This window comes from Oenanthe melanoleuca, chromosome 20 (assembly GCF_029582105.1).
Source record: "Oenanthe melanoleuca isolate GR-GAL-2019-014 chromosome 20, OMel1.0, whole genome shotgun sequence".
Lineage (NCBI taxonomy): Eukaryota > Metazoa > Chordata > Aves > Passeriformes > Muscicapidae > Oenanthe > Oenanthe melanoleuca.
Genome location: NC_079353.1, coordinates 7,831,700 through 7,847,447, shown reverse-complemented (window position 1 = coordinate 7,847,447; position 15,748 = coordinate 7,831,700). Strand labels below are relative to the sequence as shown.

The window sequence follows — 15,748 nt, the reverse complement described above, 5'->3', positions numbered from 1 at the left end:
GCTGCCCAGCTTGGTCCTTGAGAGCAGAAGCAGCTTAGTTCAGTGCCAGAGGGCTCAGAGTGACTGTGCTGCTGCTGCTTAGGTAGGTCACTCATTTCCAGGATGCAGGGACTCCTGCAGAGAGGGCACAGCTCACAGAGCCCAGGGCTCCCTGCCACAGAGCGTTGGCACTCACTGGTGTTCCTCAAAGAGCAGACGAAAGCAAAGCAGGGGCTGGCACAAAGGTGTGAGGAGGAGCAGAACCACCTTGGTCAGAGTTTATTACAAGTTCCTGAAGCACTGCATGCCCTGGCAGTGGGATTGTTGTGGTAATGGTGGTAAGTCTCCTTCAGTGGGAGCAGAGGTGGTGGGAGCCAAGGTAGAGGTAAGCAGGACCCAGCTGCCCCCTGCTGCTGCTCCTCAGAGCCTGCCCAAGCTGTGTTCAGGGGAAGTGCTGGGGATTGCTCCCTGCCTAGGAGGGAAGCAGCTGCCACCACAGACAGGGAGGAGGCAATACAGGAAGCCACAAGGGAGGAGGTGGCTGCAGCAGGTGCACAACACCTCTTCCACATGGTTAGAGTCCCCCAGCCCATGACCCCTACCCATGGCAGGCAGCCCTGTCCAGCTGGGGGAAGGCTGCAGGTGTGACAGGTCCATGGCGTAGCCAAGCAGCAGCGAGGACAGGCTGCAAGGTGCCGGCAGTGAGGGCAGGTGGGGTGGTGAGAGCAGCTGGAGCGCCGGGCGCTACCTCTGCAGCTCTTAGTAAGGCTGGTTCTTAATGAAGCGGCAGAACATGGTGAAGGCAGCAAGCGGCCGGTCTGTGGGCACCATGTGGCCAGCTCCCTGTAGGAAAGGGGTAGCGGTTGTCAGTGTGGCTGGGGTGCTGCCACAGCCCAGTCAACACTACCCTACTCTAACTGCAGCCATGGTGTCCAGCACACCCAACCACAGCCTCATTCCTGGCCCTCAGAGCCTTCAGCCCTACCTTGACAGTGAGGAAAGCGATGTTGGTGAATTCCTTCACAAAGCCACCGATCTGGTTCTCACCGTTTTCAGTGTAGAGCCAGGGCCGGCGAGCCACCTGCACCTGGGAGTAGCAGCAGTGCCTTCAGCACCTGCCCATGTTCCTGCCACAGCCAGCTACAGCACATAGCCTGGAGCCAGTGACTGGCCTGGCCTGGGCCCTGCTCATTTACCTTCTGGCACAGGGAATCCACAAACCACTCATCCCCGAGAAAGTTGCAAGCCATGTCGACGTCCCCGTTGTACACCAGGATCCGGTATTTCTGTGTAGCAGAGAGAGAGTGAGCTGTTGGCAGGGCAGCAGCCCCAGGTAGGAGGCTGAGCTGGCAGAGACACTCCCAGGGTCTGTGGGCTCCCCTGCACACACCGCAGTTCCAAGCAGCTTGAGGTACTGCTCATTCATCTGCATGTACAGGCGCTTGTAGTTGCGGTTCACGTCAAAGCTGTGGAGGAAGCATTGGCATTATGTCTGCTCCTTCTCACAGTAGTCCCTCCCTGCCCACAGCTTGCTCACCTGCACACCTGCCACTCTGAGGCCTCAGGGGAAATGTGCAGAGCCTTCCGCACCTCGGGGGAGTTCAGATACATGCTGGGGGCTGTGGAGTTGGTGCAGGGCGGGTCCATCCGCACCTTCTTTCGGGCTACTGGCATCCGGAACAGGTTCTGGGAGAGTCAGGAGAGTCACTGTCACTGCAGCACCTGCCCCTTGCAGCAGCTGCTTTCTGCCCCTCCTGCCCACAACAGCACAACTGGCCAAACAGAGGCTGCTCACAGCCCAGCAGCATGGGCACCTTGGCTTACCTGCCGCCAGGAGAACCTCAGTGGCATCCGGATGAAGGAGTTGCCTAGGTCATGTGTGATGAGATAGTCACCCTCATACCTGTAGCCAGAGTGAGTATGAGGACAGACTGAAAACCGTGGAGAACAAGGGTTCAGCAGCAGCCACACACCATCCATCTGTCCCACAGGGGCCCTCTGCCCAGCCCACCATGTCCCTCTGTGCCAGTGCAACCAAAGTGAGCTGGTGCCTGCAGAACAATTTTCACTCTCACCTCATGCTCCCTGGGACACCTCCATCGCATGGGGCATAGAGGTTGTAAATATTGAGGCCAGACTCCTCTACAATCTGAATCATCTCCCCCATCTGCAAGGAATCGCAAGAAGGGTTTGGGACTCAGCAGGACCCTTGTGGAACTGTGGGCCCACCAAGAGCCAGGCATGTGCTGCCCAGCACACAGATAGGGGCTCTGGCTCCCCTCACCTTGAGTGTGCAGTTCAGGTTGGAGTTGTCATGGAAGTTGCACTTCCCCTGGGAGCAGCAGAAGGCCTGCAGGTCTTTCCACAGCCTGTGGGGAGAGACCAGGACCACTTGGACCAGGTGGCAACACTGACATGACAGTTGCCCTGCAGCTCTCTGCCCAGTGGCCACAAGGCACACAGCTTGGCCCCATACCCTCTTTATCCCACAAAAAATGCACCCATGGGAGCTGCCTGGGATAAGGAGCTACAACCCAGCTGCTGGCCCAGAGTAAGATAGGTGCTGCCCTTTTCTCAACACCACTAACCCAGACAGTCCCAGCCTCAGCTGTGCATCCATCCCGCTTTCACAGGGATGGCTCATCCAGCATTCCCTTTGCTCTTACTCGGTCCCCAGCAGCCCGTGGTAATAGGCAAAGTACACCAGGGAGTTGTCATTGATCTCATAAGATGAGAGGCCGTTTCCCACCGCGATTCCCTGCGAGGCAAGAAGAAAACAACCCTGTTGTGTTCCAGCTCCCTGCGGGGCAGTTGCAGCTCAGCAGCCGCAGGCAGGAAGCAGATGTGGAACTGTTTACTCTGCAGAGGGAACAGGGAGGGTTGGGGGTGCCTGAGGACGCTCCCCCGGCAGCAGGGACAGACACGTCCACCAGCAGCTGCTGCCAGAACCCCAGGAAGAGATCAAAGGCTGCAAGGCCAGGCGTGCCCTACATCCCGGCTGGTCCCACCCGGCTGTGCCAAGCCCTCTTCTCCCCGGCTGGGCAGAGCCAAGCTGCCCACCTTCAGGTTGAGGCTGGGGTCCTGCATCACCCACTCTGCCAGTGTGGGAATGTAGATCCCTCCATAGCTCTCCCCCGTGAGGAAGAGATCGTTCTTGGAGTACTCGGGGAAGAGCCGGAGAAAGTCCTTCAGTGCCAGGTAGTTGTTGTGAGCAACCTGCAGGGAGAAGGTGGCATGGTCAGGTGGTAAGGCTGCGCTCCATGCCCAGGAGTGGGCAGGCAGGAAGCAGGGTTCTCCCTGCACCCCAGTCACTCGCCTCTGTGTCATTTGTGCCATACTTCTTGTCATCGGAGTACGAGAAGCCAACACCAGCAGGAGACTCCACATAGAGGATGTTGGCAATCTGCGAGGAAAGCAGTGGAGGCAGCAATCAGGGGAGACCCTGTGGCTCAGTGGGGCCAAGGGCTGCTGGCCCCACCCACGGCAGCACCCACAGGAGCGTGGCCCTCCCCAGGGCTGTGCTGGGGTGGCCACATTCCTGTGCTGTTCAACAGCAGACTTGAGAGGAGGGTGTGTTGGGTGGGGGGGGAGCGGTGGAAGAGTTGGCTCCATGGAGATTCAGGAAGAACTGGCTCAGGGCCATTCCATCTCAAAGCCACAAAGGAAAGCAGTGCCTGTGTCTGTACCTTATTCCATGCGTACTCATTGTACTTCAGTGTGACCCCATCGGGCTGGATCTGAGGAAGAAGGTGGTGACTGATGGGCAAAGCAGGGCAGGACACAGCAGGATGGCTCGTGCCATGCAGCTGGTCATTCCCTGAGTCCTCGAGCCACGGGATAGCAGTGACTACTAACCAGGAAGGGGCCATGCTCCTTGAGGAAGCCCTCCATGGAGCTGCAGCCAGGGCCCCCGTTCAGCCACAGCACCAGGGGGCTGCTCTGGGGATTACTCTGGGCCTCCACGAACCTGTGGACGTGCAGCTGTGAGTGCCCAGTGCCAGCCGATGCCCCCCCATCGCCAGGCGCAGTCCCACGTACCAGTAGTGCAGGTACTTGCCCGGCCCGGCGCAGAGGTAGCCCGAGAAGTGGCGGAAGGAGGGCTGCTTTGACAGCCCGGGCAGGTAGGTCACCTCATGGTCCGGGGGGGCGGCCCGGCCCAACCCCAGCAGCAGCAGCAGCGACGACAGCAACACTGGCCCCATCTGCGGTGGGCGGAAGGGACGGTCAGGGGCGGCCGCCAGGAACGGCCGCGGCAGCGCCCCCGCGAGCGCCCCGGCCCGGCCGCCCCGGCCCGGCCCCGCACTCGGGACTGGCCCCCAGCCCGGCCCAGTCGGCTCCCCTGCCGCCGGTTCTGGTGCCCCCATCCCGTCCCCCCGCTCCCGTCTCGGTGCCCCCCGGTCCCGCTGACCGCGGCCGCTCCCGGCGGGGCGCTCGCAGGCGGCGGTCACGGCGGGCACATGACACGCGCCCATATGACCTGCGGCGCTCACGTGAGCGGGGCGGGGCCCGGTGGCGGCCAATCAGCGCCCTGGGGGCGTCCGGCCCCGCCTCGGCTCCGCCCGCGCACGTGGGAGCGGCCCAGACCGGGACCGGGACCGGGACCGGGACCGGGACAGGGACAGTGGGGGGAGTCAGCGATGAAGCCCCCGCACCCTAACGGGGGCAGCCTGCCGGAGGGGCCATGCGCCGGTGGGCACTACCGAGCACCACCGTTTACAGCTGGGTAAAGCCGGGCATCACCAGGCACTGCCAGTCATCACCCTGTGATGACCACTGGCCACTGCTGTCTATAGCTGGTACCACTGGGCACCACCGGGCACTGCCAGGCACTGCTGGACAGCATGGGCACCTCGGCCCAAGTAACAGCGCTGGACAGTGTAGTGTGGAATGTCTGTAGGTCTGTTTTGGGCCCGGTTGTGCCCAGCAGCCACAGGGTCGCCCCCCCCAACCTCCCCCCTGGCACTAGGACCCTCCTTGAGGCCTCTGGTTGTCCCTCCCAGCCGGGCTGTCACCACCTCAGAGCAGCTGTGACAGGGATAGTTAAAAATAGCTCCGGCAGCAATGGCTGCCCGGTGCCGGCTTGCTGCACGTTTCCACCACATCCACGGCGCCAACATCCGCCTGGATGCCTCACACACACAAGCCACACGAGTGGAGAGCTTCGCCAACGGGCTGTGCTTCAGCCAGGAGCCTCTGGCACCCGGGCAGATCTTCCTGGTGGAGATAGAGGAGAAGGAGCTGGGCTGGTGCGGGCACTTGCGCGTGGGACTGACGGCCCATGATCCCCAGAGCCTGGAGGTAGTGCCTGAGTACTCGCTGCCGGACCTGGTCAACATGGGGGACACCTGGGTGTTTGCCATCACCCGGAATCACAACCGCGTGGTGGTGGAGGGAGCGGAGGTGCAGGCGCAGGGGCGGCCCTGGGAGCCCTTCCTGCTGATCGAGCGGGTGCGGATTCCCCGCGACACGCTGGTGGGGCGCAGCCGGCCCGGCCGCTACAGCCATATCCTGGATGACCTGTACAAGATGAACGTGCTGCCCGCCACCGCCCGGCGCAGCCGCATCGGGGTGCTGTACGCCCCGCAGCCCGATAGCACCGCCGACATGCACATCGTTATCAACGGCGAGGACATGGGGCCGAGTGCCAGGGGCCTGCCCACCACCCGCCCGCTCTACGCCGTCATCGACGTCTTTGCCTCCACCAAGAGTGTCCGGGTCGTCCCAGTGGATTATGGCTGTAGGTACCGGTGCCCCTCCCTGCAGCACGTGCTGCGTGGGCCAGGAGTGGGGGAGCTCTGGTGGGATCATCCCATAGTCACCAAGAGTGGGAAGGTGGATGTGTGCCACTGGGCAGAGGGACACGGGGTAAGAGGGCACGGGAAAGCCTCTGGTCCTTGTGGAGCACCGGCGAGATTCACAGTACTGCTGCTGGGCAGTGTCTGATGAAAGCTCTGCCATGGGTGCTGTGCTGGGGCCAGGGGAGAGACCCCCAGCAGCAACAGCAGTCAGGCAGAGCCCCCTGGTCACCCTTCCCAAGCAGAGTGATGGAGTTGGGTGTTTGGGGCTGTCCCACAGCTGTGAGGCCTCGCTGTGCCCAGTCTTGCCTACAGCACATGGCAACCTGAGCCAGACAAAATCCTGCCCTGGCATCAAAACATCCACCTACACCCACCATGGCTCAGCACACTGTGCCCACGCACCTGCCACATGCCCCAGACACGATGTTCCCTGGGCAGACACCCTGTGATGCCATTGAAGCCTGGGCATTATCCCGTGTCCCTTGGCTTGCTGGGAGGGATCAGGCTAATGACTACTTATTAGCACCACGCTGGAAAAATGAGGAGATGGATCAGGTGAGACAGAGCCAGAGGAGGAGCTAGAGCCAGAGTACTGGCTGCCCCCAGCACTGGAAGCCATTGCTTCACATGCTGGTGTCAACAGCAGCTGCTTCTGTCCCAAGGCTGGAACCTGGTATTCTCTGTGGTGTAACACCTGAGGAGAGTGCAGGCTGCAGCTGTCAGTACCCACACTGCTGAGCCACCCATGGCTCTGGGAAGTGGTATCACAGGAGCAGGAACCAGGCAGGTTCTGTGCAGGTGCCCAAGGGGATGGTTCTCATGGTGGCCTGCCCCAAAGACATGGCAGGCCCTGTCTCTGCAGGCAGTGCAGCCCCAGCCTGGTGCTGGGGCCAGTGCAGGCAGACCAAGGCAGTGGGATGGAAAAGAAGCACAGCATGGGTATGTGAGACCCTGGAGAGTTGCTTGACAGCTGCCAGAGAAAGAAATGCAAACCAGGCACAGCCACACACAGCTTGGGCACATAACTGTCTCTCAACCTTCCTCCTAATAACGGGAAGAGCTTTGCTGCCTGGGGCCCTTGAGCTTCCAGCCCTGCTGGAGCAGCCTGGCACCAGCCCCCGCACAGCCAGTTCAAGCCCAGGGCAGGACAACGCTACAGAACAAACTCATCTACCACTGCCTTTAACCACAGTGCCTCTGAGAACCTCTGCCAGTTCCTCCACCCCTCTGTGCTCAGCCTCACTGCCGACTTGCCCAGCTCAGGTATACTCTCTGTTCTCTTCCAGTTCCTTCCTTGCAGACGCTGTGCCGGCTGGTTATCCAGAAACACATCGTGCACCGCCTGGCCATTGATGGCCTGGACTTGCCCCCGCTACTCAAGAGCTTCTGCCAACATGAGTGAGGTATTGAGGGTGCTGCTGGGCTGCCCCCCACATCAACAGCCCCCCAGTGATGGCTGCCCAGCAGGCTCTGTGCCCCTCCCTGCCCACTCACTCCAGTGTGTGCTGCTGAGGGGTTAAATGAGAGCAGGGCAAAGTGGGGTTGGGATTTTCCCCGCACTGATGGTGGCATGCCCAGAGCATGGGCAGGGGGATTGATGTGGGTCAGAGAGAGCAATAAAGTGCTTCCAGACAAGACTCTGTCAAAGGAGGCTTGTGGGGCTGGGACCCCCCTGAGCTTCAGCAACCCCTTGTGGGAGCAGTTCCCCCACCAGTGAGAAAGGGAGCACAGGCCACACCCTGTGGGGTTCAGGACATGTCCCCAGCCCTGGAATTATGCTGGGACTGTCTGGGTGGATCAGAGCGAGTACTGGGGCTGGTGGAGCGTGGGAGGGCACGGCACAGCTCTCACGTGGAGGTAAATTACAGCTGGACGCTCATCCCGGCTGGGCAGTTTCACTCTTGGGAAAGATGTTTACCCAGAGAACGATGAGTTATTTCCTGTGTGTTCAGATTAGAGGGGGACGAGTCAGATGCTGGAGCACCCAGACAGCAGTGCTGGCAGCAGCCACTGCTTGGGCACATGTCTGTGGCCACAGAGCCAGTCACAGTGACCTGGTGCGGGGCGCAGCCATCCTGACTTGGAGCTCCATGCCCTCAGCTCTGTGCCCTCAGACCCTTCGACTCCTGGCAGGTGGGGATGGCAGCTGGCATCCTGCAGTGCCTCCATCAGGCACTTTGCAGCTGTGCAAAGGAACAGGCTGGAGGGGAGAGGTCTGCTAAAATCAGAGGGGTGCACACGGGAGCCAGAGACATAGTGAAGGGGCTGGTAAAGCCTTCCAGGCGTCTTCCACAGCACAACAAAGGGGAAACAAGCAGCTCTATGCTTACAAAAAGGTGCTTTAAAGAAACATGATGCTATATTTAGGCAGAGACTCGATAGTATCAGATCATGTTACAAAACTCCTGCTCAAAGGAAATCCCCAACCCGCAACCACGGCCAACTCCATCAACAGCAAAGTGTTAATGAAGGAATTGCTAAATGGGGAAAATATGGACCAAACCACAGCAATGGAGTGAGGTCTCTGACATTGCTTGCTGTGTCCCAATAACAGGCTGGGAGCTGCTGGGGCTGGAGCTCATCTGGCTGCAATGGGGCTGGGGAACTCACCCACACCAGAGTAGCACCCACAGAGCAGGGCGTTCACTCTGCAGGCTGTTTTCCCTCCCCCACCCTTGCATGAAGCCTTTGCTCCCCACCTCCCTGCAGCGTTATCTGCCCGGCAGTGACCCCCGCACACGGGGGCGGGTTCCTCTTTCTTGAGGAATTGAGAGCAGATGCTGCAAGCAGATAAACAACACCCCTGCTCTACAGTGGGCTGCAGCACAGTGGGATTGTCACCTTCAGGAGCTGCCACCTTCTGCCACCTGAGACAAGACCACTGAGGAGCACTGCCCAAAGCCCTGCCCGATTCCCCATGCCCTGCTCTCTGGGCAGGGAAGGGTGGCTGCAGCTGGCACAGGGACAGACTCTGCTCCCAAACAACACAAGAGTGATTTATTGGCTCTGTTGCACAACACCTCACAGCTGGATGCTGCAAGGACCTGCGGGTGCTGGCCACAGATGAAATAGTTTTGTCACATGTTATTGTACCTAGATCCCTAAAAATCTATGGGCTCTTATGGAATTAATTTAAGAAACCACAGAGAACTGGCTGATGTAATCACAAAGACTCTCAATGATTTTTGAGCAGTTTTGGAAATCTGGAGAGGTCCCACACGACTGGAAGCTGGGGAATGATGTCCCAATTTCAAGGAAGGCCAAAAAGGAGAACTCTGGAAGCTACAGGCCTGTCAGTCTCACTTCAGTGCCCAGTAAAATAATGGAAAAGATCATTCTGGTAGGCACTGGAAAACATCTGGAGAACAGTCACCAGTCACAGCCAGCATGGCTTCATGAGGGGAAAGTCCTGCTTGTTGAACATGATTTCCTTCTACAACAGGGTAACCCATGTAACTGATCAAGGAAAGCCAGTAGACTTAATGTTTTTGGCTTTTGATACTGTCTGTCCCAGTATTCTTTCGGACAAAGTTTCCAGCTTGCAGCTGAATAATCCTGATACACAATGGGTGAGCAACTGGCTCACAGGTTGGGCACAAAGAATTATAGTGAATGGGGTGACATCAGGCTGGTGCCCAGTCACTAGAGGGGTTCTGTAGGGCTCCATCCTTGGCCCAATTCTCTTCAACATCTTCATTAACAACTTGGACTCAGGACTTGAAGGAATACTAAGTAATATACTAATGTTTAGTGCTGACAACACTAAATTGGGAGGAGCTGCCAACTCCATTGAGGGCAGAGAGGCCCTGCTGAGACACCTTGACAAATTGGAGAGATGAGTAATTAACAAGTGTATGAAGTTTAACAAGAGCAAATGACACATTCTGCACCTTCTACAGGGCAACCTGGTTGTATATATAGACAGGGGAACAAGAAGCTGGAGAGCAGTGCTGAGGAAAGGGAGCTGGGGGTCCTGGTTGATGGCAATTTGAATATAAGCCAGCAGTGCCTTGGCAGCCAGGAGGGCCAATTGTCCTGGGGTGCATCAGGCACAGCATGGCCAGCAAGGGAGGGGATTGTCCTGCCCTGCTCTGCACTGTACAGCCTCACCTCAAGTCCTAGGGGCAGTTTTGGCACAACAATATAAAAAAGACACTGAGCTATTAGAGAGTTAAAAGGAAGCAACGAAGATGGTGATGGGAATGGAGGTGAAGTTTATGAGGAACAGTTGAGGTAACTTGGTCTGTTCAGCCTGGAGAAGAAGAAACTGAGGGAAGACCTCATTGTGGTCTTCAGCATCCTCGTGAGAGGAAGCAGAGGGGCAGGCACTGATCTCTTCACTGCCATGACCAGTGATAGAACTCGAGGAAATGGTATCAAGCTGAGTCACAAGAGATTGAAGTAGGATATCAGAAAAAGGTTTTGCAGCTAAAGGGTGGCTAAGCACTGGAACAGGCTCCTGTGGACAGTGGTCATGGCATTCAGGAAGTGTCTGGACAACACTATCAGGCACATGGTGGGATTTTTGTGGTGTCCTGCACAGGACTGGGAGTTGGACACAATCTCAATGGGTCCCTTCTAACTCAGCAGATTCTATGTTACCAGTACCTCCCACATTGCACCACCCAGAGCTGGTCCTGGCCACAGCTGCTAGCCAGGTCAGTCACTGTTACCCTTCCTGCAGGATCAGGAGCTCCCAATCCAGTTCCTCTGCTGCCCTGTACAAGAAGTGATGCTCTCTCAGCAGATAAAGGACCCAAACTGCCCCTTCCACACTGAGGAAATGACAGGCGGAGAGGAATGAAGGTGCAGGACACAGTGAAAGCACCCAGCTCAGCTCCCACTCAGTGCTGGAGCTTCACCTCAATGTAGGGTCTGATCCAGCTATCAGCCACCTCCCACAAAGTCCTGTGCTCAAACTCCTCACTACTGCAGTGGGAAGCTGGCTGATCTCTGCTGTGAGAAAGGGCACCACCAGAGATTATTCAAAGACTTGTTTCAGGAGCTCTTTAGGCCCTCCAAGAGGCCATCAGAACTCAGTCTCATCCAGCCAGATGGGCATCACATCCCCTCTGCCATGGTGCACTCAGCATCTCCTCTGCAAGAGCCTCCTGTTTGAGTTCAGCACAGCAAAGATGTGCCAGCAGGGCAGCTGGAAGGCCTGGGTGAAGTGGCAAGTGTAGCTACTTGGGCCTTCCTGGAAGATGCCAACAGGATGGGCATCCTCCAGGATGATCTGTACACTGAGTGCATCCTACCTGGTTCCAGTCAGCTGTATGGACTTCTGAACCACTGCCAGCTCAGTCAGGCACAGGCTGGCAGCAGCCTCTGTGCAAATACCACTCAAAGACTGCCTGATGCTGTCTTCAGTCCTTTGGGTAATCTAATCTTCACTGTCATCCTCTGAGGTTTCTGTGGCCTCCAGTTTTACCTCAGGATACAGGATCTAACAGTGACTGAGCTGGCTGGCTCACTCTGGGGAAGAGCATGAGGTGTTTCAGGCTGACACTGACGGGCCTCAGGGAGCTGATGGACGCTGGAGAACAATCACACGACTCTCAATGGGTACAAAAGAGGCTGACACGGGCTGCTGCTTCTGCTGAGCTGCTGCCACAGCCTGGCCAGAGCTCTGGGATGTGTTACCCTGGCAGAGTGAGGGGCAAGAGGTGAGTCTGAAATAGGCAGACTTTGGGGAGCTGCCTGAGCAGCACAATGATTGGTATGGGGAGCATAAAGTGTCACAGCATCAGGAGGGATCTTAGAAACACACTCATTGTAGTGTCGGGCCAAGGTGGTGAGAGAGCCCAGCACTGAAAATCTGACTTAACCCTTAGATTACAATCTCCAGCTCCGTGAAGGAGTCACTGCTGCCCCCCCCTCAGCTGCCCTCTGTGCGTGGTCCAGATCCCGTCCTCGAGCAGCCAGTGAAGATGGAGCTGAGACAGCCAGTCCGGCCTGATGAGGTCTCTCCGGACGGTGAGCAGCTCCTGCCGGTGGCTCTCAGCGCCTGCACCCATGGCTTTCCCGGCGGCGATCACGGCCAGCACTCGGTGCGGTGCTCCAGACACAGCAGAGAGGGAACACGGAGAGCACGGGGAGGCCAGCGTGGCTCGGGCTGTCAGTGCGGGCCGCTCCGGGCTGCCGCTACCGGCGGGGACACCGCGACATGTCCCGGTCCCTGCCGCCTCCCAGCGCGATGCTGCCTCACTCGGTACCGCCCGCGGCGGCACCGGAGCGCTTGGGCGCCGCCCGCAGCGTTCGCCGCGCATCGCACCGGGCCGGGCCGAGCCGGGCTGCCGGGAGCGCATCGCACCGGGCCGGGGCCGCCGGGAGCACCCCGCGATGCGGCCGCTGCCGCAGCGGCGTGCGGGCACCGATCCTGCCTGGCTGCCTCCTTTTTCAGCTGCTCCCCATCGCTCGAGGCTCAGCGGCTGGACTCTCTCTCATGTCTCTCTCTTCAGCAACAAGTGCACCACTCTCCGCCGTCACTCCTTGCTCTCCACAAGGAGGCAGGACAAGTAGAGAGAGGACTTGTCCTCCTTTGCCCGGCGCCCAGTGTAGGAGAAGACTCTCAGCAGCTGCCTGAAGAAGCACTGCATCATTAGTGAGGAAGCCGATACCCATGTGTTTGTGCCTTTATCCCTAAACCACACGGTTCTGCAGCTCTGGAGGAGCAGGCTAAAACATGACAAGGAAAGCTTCAAGGAAGGAGGTTAAATTGTATTTTAAGAAGGCAAGTTATATTTTAAAAGGGCAAAGGAAGCAATTGCGTAACTAGTGAGTGACCTTGCAGCTTTTGCGCACACAAGCAGATCCACCAGCTAAGATGGAAAGTAAACAGCGTCACTATACCCGCTTGGAGAAGTGAGGGCCGTGGAATCGAGTGATCCCTGAGGAAAACCTGATATCACCTTTCCACTGCAGTGAGGTAAGGACAGCTGGAGAATGCTGCAGATGCCGATGCTTAGAGCCTTGAGCTGAAAGAGGCAGGAGCTATACACTGAACACAGCAAATGTGTGGCACAGCTGGCGGCGCCCCGGTACCGGGGCATCACAATACCGAGATCAGCTCGGTTATCAAAGCCAGGTACAGGACAGAGCCCGTGCCCCGGGACAGCGCTGGGCTGGCCTCAGGTGACGGCTCCACGGGGCCTGGCGGTGCTACACCGGGGGACCCTGGGCGCACAGGGCTGCTGCGAGCTCCAGCCGGACGCGGCGGGCGGGCCTTACCTGACGTCCTGGCGGACAGCGGTGCCGTGCCGCCGGTTGTGGCTGCGCGCCGGGACGCAGCTCTGCTGCCCGTAGAGTCAGCCCCTGTAGGCGAGGAAGCGGGCGCATGGCGAAGGGTAGACGCGAAGGGATGCCCGGACGCTCTCCGCCCGGTCGTCGGCTCCGTGCCCCCAGGACCGGCCCAAGCCCACCCCGCCATCCCCGTTAAACCAGCCGGGCACCGCCTACACCCCGATCTTGACCAACCAGCGCCGTCTTTTCCCGATTGACAGGAGCTGAACCAACCAGCCTAGAGCATCCTGACAGGACGAGGGTGACTGACGGCTCTACTGTCCATTCGCATGGCGGTATTCGCCCCGCGGCTGGGCGGTGCTTCCTGGTCCGCCCTGCTGATCGGGTCGCGGTGCCGGTCCCGGTTCGCGGAGGTGATGGCGGCTCCGGACGACGCCAGCGGGGCTGGAGCGGGATCGGGATCCGAGCCGCCGCCGTCCGGTGACCTGCGCAGCGTGCTGATCACCAGCGTGCTGAACCTGGAGCAGCTGGAGGTCGACCTCTTCAGGTGCGCATGGACGCCGGGGCAGCGGGACCGGGCCGCCGCCTGCTCCGCCGCCACCCTCACCGCGGCCGCATTCTCTCCGCAGGGGCCGGCACCACTGGGTGCCCGCCACGCAGCGCCTCTTCGGCGGGCAGATCGTGGGGCAGGCGCTGGTGGCGGCAGCCCATGCCGTGAGCCGCGACGAGCAGGTGCACTCGCTGCACTGCTACTTTGTGCGGACAGGTGCGCCCGAGGAACCGAGGAACCGGGCGGCGGGGATGGGCTGCAGGGGCTCGGGACGGGCCCGGCAGTGGCTGGGACGCTGGGGAAGTTGGCAGGAGTGAGGAGGCGTGTGAGTGGCGCTGCCGGGCTCGGCCCCTGCACGGCAGGTTTCGTCTGTGCGTGGTGCGCCGTGGGCCAGCGGCAGAACGTCCCTTTCTTGTCGCAGGGGACCCCAAGGTGCCGGTGCTGTACGAGGTGGAGCGGACCCGTACAGGGAAGAGTTTCTCTGTTCGCTCTGTAAAGGCCATCCAGCATGGACAGCCGATCTTCACCTGCCAGGCCTCCTTCCAGCTCTCCCAGGGAAGCCCAGTGCAGCACCAGTTCACCATGCCCACCGTGCCACCCCCCGAGGAGCTGCTGACACAGGAGGAGCTCATCCAGAAGTTCCTGCAGTGAGTGGGGTGGAAGGAACATGCCGGGGATGCCCTTTTCTGCCTGAGGCATAGGGGAGTGTAGGAGAGGACTGTCTGAGGAGTTCTCAAATATGCCTGAGAGGGGAATAGAGGAGCAGGACACGACAGGAGCTATGCCCCTCTTGTCTTTCTTTGCTCCCCTGGGTCCCTGGGCTGGAGCTGCTGCCAGTAGGATGTGTTCCAACCTGCCTGTCTGGCATTAACCTCTCTTCTCTGTGCTGAGCTGCAGGAATCCTAATGTGGCCGAGGGATACAGGAAACGTCTCACCAAGATCCAAGCTCAAGATGTTCCCATTGACATTAAACCCGTGAACCCACCAGATATATTCAGCTCAGAGCCACAGGAGGCAAAGCAGCTCTTCTGGGTGCGAGCACGAGGCTACATAGGTGGGTCCTGCTGGGTGCAGGTGCCTCCTAATCCAAGGGCACCAGCTCACACTGTGGAGTACTGTTTCAACAGAGTGGGCTGGGAAGGCTGTGATTAGGGTGCTGCCTGTGCCGCAGGCTGGGCACTTCAAGGCTGTAATGCAGGTGTGGGTGCAGAGATGGTGCTGTGAGCCAAACTGGGGCATAGCATGGCAAGGGGAGTAAATCTGGAAGAATCTCAGCTGTGCTTGGCAGGGGAGCGGAGCCCCAGGCGTGTCCCAGGGGCCCCTGCAGGATGGGCAGCACTGGTTGCTCTGCAGGGGAGACTGACATGAAGGTGCACTGCTGCGTGGCCGCCTACATCTCTGACTACGCCTTCCTGGGCACGGCCCTGCTCCCACACCGGCAGTACCGCATCAAGTTCATGGTGTCCCTTGACCATTCCATGTGGTTCCATGCGCCCTTCAGAGCTGACCACTGGATGCTGTATGAGTGTGAGAGCCCCTGGGCTGGTAAGTCCTTAGTATGTTTTTGGGAGGTCTTCATGGCCAAGGCCAGCCCTGCCTGTCTTGGGGGCAGTGTGCTGCATTCTGACTGTCCCACTCTGCAGGTGGTTGCCGGGGCTTGGTGCAGGGACGGCTGTGGCGCAGGGACGGGGTCCTGGCTGTTACCTGCGCACAGGAAGGTGTCATCAGGGTGGAACAGACACCAAACCAGAGCAAGCTCTAGCTGAGGAGACCTTGATGCTACTCAGACTGGGCTCAGGTATGCCGAGGGAGGGACCCTCAGATCGAGATAGGACCTGGACAGGAACAGGAAGGAGACCTGGTGGGATCAAGCACTACAGGAAGTCCTGGTGCCAGTGGTGTCAGCGACAGACAGTGACTAACAGAGCATTGCTGCAACCAGCTGCTAGCTGCACAGCATGTAACTGCACGCTGCCATCAGCTATCCTTCACCCATCTTAAAATAAAGCCATTGGGTGAAGAGCTGGACTCTCTCTCTGGAGTTTGTCCCCTTGGACGTGTGACTGTGCTTGCTCGAGGGCGGGTAGTGCCAGGAGCACAGTAGATCAGCTCTGCCCCCACGGCAGGCTGGGTCACAGTAAGGGAAGGTGCTACTTTGGCACACGTTGCTTCCTCTTC

The 15,748-nt window shown here is 59.2% G+C and overlaps 3 protein-coding genes and 1 pseudogene across 3 annotated transcripts; 2 read left to right on the top strand and 2 right to left on the bottom strand.

Moving 5' to 3' along the window:
* Nucleotides 1-243: 243 nt before the first annotated feature.
* CTSA (cathepsin A) lies at nt 244-4,483 on the bottom strand. The gene is made up of 15 exons (XM_056507286.1): nt 4,388-4,483; nt 4,018-4,181; nt 3,835-3,946; nt 3,666-3,716; nt 3,296-3,382; nt 3,040-3,195; nt 2,646-2,737; nt 2,264-2,348; nt 2,055-2,146; nt 1,804-1,882; nt 1,517-1,665; nt 1,370-1,445; nt 1,176-1,265; nt 965-1,066; nt 244-822 (listed from the first exon to the last, which is right to left on the bottom strand). Exons 2-15 carry the CDS (start codon nt 4,179-4,181, stop codon nt 739-741), a joined length of 1,419 nt encoding a protein of 472 aa, XP_056363261.1. The 5' UTR covers nt 4,388-4,483; the 3' UTR covers nt 244-738.
* Nucleotides 4,484-4,530: 47 nt separating this feature from the next.
* NEURL2 (neuralized E3 ubiquitin protein ligase 2) lies at nt 4,531-7,414 on the top strand. The gene is made up of 2 exons (XM_056507291.1): nt 4,531-5,716; nt 7,064-7,414. The coding sequence occupies exons 1-2, from the start codon at nt 5,041-5,043 to the stop codon at nt 7,177-7,179; spliced, it is 792 nt and encodes a 263-aa protein (XP_056363266.1). The 5' UTR covers nt 4,531-5,040; the 3' UTR covers nt 7,180-7,414.
* Nucleotides 7,415-7,503: 89 nt separating this feature from the next.
* On the bottom strand, nt 7,504-12,085 carry LOC130261517 (zinc finger SWIM domain-containing protein 1-like; annotated as a pseudogene).
* Nucleotides 12,075-15,592, top strand: ACOT8 (acyl-CoA thioesterase 8). The gene is made up of 7 exons (XM_056507290.1): nt 12,075-12,705; nt 13,280-13,566; nt 13,649-13,785; nt 13,991-14,216; nt 14,467-14,624; nt 14,924-15,115; nt 15,214-15,592. The coding sequence occupies exons 2-7, from the start codon at nt 13,349-13,351 to the stop codon at nt 15,330-15,332; spliced, it is 1,050 nt and encodes a 349-aa protein (XP_056363265.1). The 5' UTR covers nt 12,075-12,705; nt 13,280-13,348; the 3' UTR covers nt 15,333-15,592.
* Nucleotides 15,593-15,748: the final 156 nt, after the last annotated feature.

Bases quoted from the DNA above. Each gene is read 5' to 3' on its own strand.
- NEURL2 (XM_056507291.1), top strand. From the start codon at position 5,041: ATGGCTGCCCGGTGCCGGCTTGCTGCACGTTTCCACCACATCCACGGC. The intron at 5,717-7,063 runs GTAGGTACCGGT...GTTCTCTTCCAG, and splicing joins CGTCCCAGTGGATTATGGCT to TTCCTTCCTTGCAGACGCTG.
- CTSA (XM_056507286.1), bottom strand. From the start codon at position 4,181: ATGGGGCCAGTGTTGCTGTCGTCGCTGCTGCTGCTGCTGGGGTTGGGC. The intron at 2,147-2,263 runs GTGAGGGGAGCC...GATTCCTTGCAG, and splicing joins ACCTGAACTGCACACTCAAG to ATGGGGGAGATGATTCAGAT. The intron at 1,446-1,516 runs GTGAGCAAGCTG...CTTCCTCCACAG, and splicing joins TCAGAGTGGCAGGTGTGCAG to CTTTGACGTGAACCGCAACT.
- ACOT8 (XM_056507290.1), top strand. From the start codon at position 13,349: ATGGCGGTATTCGCCCCGCGGCTGGGCGGTGCTTCCTGGTCCGCCCTG. The intron at 13,567-13,648 runs GTGCGCATGGAC...TTCTCTCCGCAG, and splicing joins CTGGAGGTCGACCTCTTCAG to GGGCCGGCACCACTGGGTGC. The intron at 14,217-14,466 runs GTGAGTGGGGTG...GCTGAGCTGCAG, and splicing joins CTCATCCAGAAGTTCCTGCA to GAATCCTAATGTGGCCGAGG.